The following is a 2,162-nucleotide window of genomic DNA, read 5'->3' on the forward strand; positions in this document are numbered from 1 at the left end:
AAATTTTTGAGAGAACGAGTCAAAGAGCATGTTTCAGAGATATTGTTGCTTTTATTGAACACCAGATTAGAATAATCTCAGATCCGGTTTTTGGAGACATACAGGACTTACAACCTGTTAGGGGGATCATAAGACCTAACAAACCTCAAATAAAGCCACAGTTTAAAAGAAACAGCTTTGTTACCAATGTTTCTGTTAATGATGATGGTAACATGCCTTCTCTCAAAAATGAAGTAACTGTTGTTGACAAATCAAATTATGTATCCTGTCTGTATTGTACACAGGATGGGCATGTATTAGAACAATGTCGACAATTAGGAAAGAGGTCACACAGGGAAAAACTAGACTTTCTAAAAGACAAAGGTTTGTGTTTTGGTTGCTTGAATACAGGACATTTAAGCAAAAGCTGTGTTAAACGCATCACTTGCAAACACTGTAACCAAAAGCATCCCAGCATTTTGCACATTGGACAGAAGGAAAAAATCCATCAGAAAGAGTTGGATCAGGCAGCAAAGGGCTGTAAAACCTCCTCTACTTGTGGTCATACTGGGGCTGGCCACCATACAGGGATTCTTCCCATCCTGCCTGTGAAAGTGAAAAGTKCAAAGGGAACTAAAATCATTAAAACAAATGCTTTTCTGGATCCAGGGAGCACTGATACAATCTGCTCTGAAAGACTTAATGAACTCAACATTCAAGGTCGAAAGACTCAGATTCATCTCCGGACAATSGGTCAGAGTAAAACAATGACAACCTCTATCATTAAAGGGCTGGAGATTTCAGAAATAAACGGAAGCCATTTCTATCAGCTTCCYGTTGTGTTTACACAAAAGGAAATGCCTGTCTCCACCGACAACATCATCAGTGAGGAGGAACTGTCTAAATGGTCGTACTTAAAGGACATCAGCTATCCTCGCATACATGCAGGTGTAGACCTACTAGTGGGAACCAATGCATCYAAATTAATGGAACCTTGGGAGGTGGTTAATAGTCAGGGTGAAGGGCCCTATGCAATCAGAAGCCCCTAGGATGGGTTGTAAATGCTTCAGCAGAAGATTACAATGATTTTGAAAATGGCTRCCCTTCAGTTCATGTCAACAGAACTACAGTTGATAAAATTGAAGAGCTTCTGATCAGTCAGTACAATTATGACTTTAATGAAAAGTCATTTACAGAACAAGGGGAGAGGGGAGCAGAGCAGGGGCTGCTGCAGGAGTCCAGGCCTGGACGCAACCAGAACCAGGCCCGGCAGATGCCTTTCAGGACCTGCTCCAGTTCTTTCTGCATCTTTCCCTCTGAGCCTGACATGCCCATCGACATGACCATCCCTCTCTACCTGKCCAAGGAGGACTTCGTCTTCACCTCCAAACTCCAACCGTCGGCTCGGAACTCCTGCCTCAGGTTTCAGTCCTCAGACTTGGTGGACCAGCCTGAACCTGAGGATGGAGAAGTCACGCAGAAAAGGAAGAAGCACGTGATGTTTGCCGACACCAAAGGTCTAAGTCTGACCAGGGTCAAGGTCTTCTCGAAGTTCACGGACCCCATCGAAATCCCCGTGAATATCCAGGAGATGCTGAGCTCCAAACTTACGCTGTCGTACAGCGATTAGGACAAACTGGTGCTGGACTTCCCTCAGCCCTCCTCAGACTACCTTCAGTTCCACCAGAACCTGGAGAAGAACCTGGTGAGCCTGGAGCACTGCGTCGTGAAGAAGAAGGCCATGGCACAAAAAGGGATTAAATGGAGTTTTTACCCACCATCTGGATCACATTGTGGTGGGGTTTGGGAGCGCCTCATCCGAATGATCAGAAAGGTTCTGCACTCAGTGCTCCGTCAACAAATGTTGGATGATGAAGGATTCCACACTGTACTTTGTGAAGCAGAGGCAATACTTAACGATCGTCCCATCACAAAGTTATCGGAGGACCCTAACGACCTTGAGGCTTTAACACCCAACCACTTGCTACTCATGAAGGGAAAACCAGCTCTCCCGCCAGGACTCTTTGACAAAAGGGATCTTTATGCCAAAAGAAGGTGGAAACAAATCCAATATATTTCAGATCTCTTTTGGAAGCGTTGGATTCGAGAATATCTACCATTGTTACAAGAAAGACAAAAATGGATAAAGAAAAGGAGATGTTTCATTCCTGGAGATGTGGTGG

The 2,162-nt window shown here is 44.5% G+C and overlaps 2 protein-coding genes across 2 annotated transcripts; both read left to right on the forward strand.

The window, feature by feature from the left end:
• Nucleotides 1–481: 481 nt before the first annotated feature.
• LOC106536417 (uncharacterized) lies at nucleotides 482–1,037 on the forward strand (the record flags this gene model as incomplete). The annotated part of the gene is given in 1 exon segment (XM_014033701.1): nucleotides 482–1,037. A coding segment is annotated over 1 exon segment (547 nt), but the record flags the coding sequence as incomplete, so codon positions are not given.
• A 194-nt stretch (nucleotides 1,038–1,231) lies between these two features.
• On the forward strand, nucleotides 1,232–2,162 carry LOC106535170 (uncharacterized; the record flags this gene model as incomplete). The annotated part of the gene is given in 1 exon segment (XM_014032111.1): nucleotides 1,232–2,162. A coding segment is annotated over 1 exon segment (910 nt), but the record flags the coding sequence as incomplete, so codon positions are not given.

This window comes from Austrofundulus limnaeus, unplaced genomic scaffold, assembly GCF_001266775.1.
Source record: "Austrofundulus limnaeus strain Quisiro unplaced genomic scaffold, Austrofundulus_limnaeus-1.0 Scaffold7, whole genome shotgun sequence".
Classification (NCBI taxonomy): domain Eukaryota; kingdom Metazoa; phylum Chordata; class Actinopteri; order Cyprinodontiformes; family Rivulidae; genus Austrofundulus; species Austrofundulus limnaeus.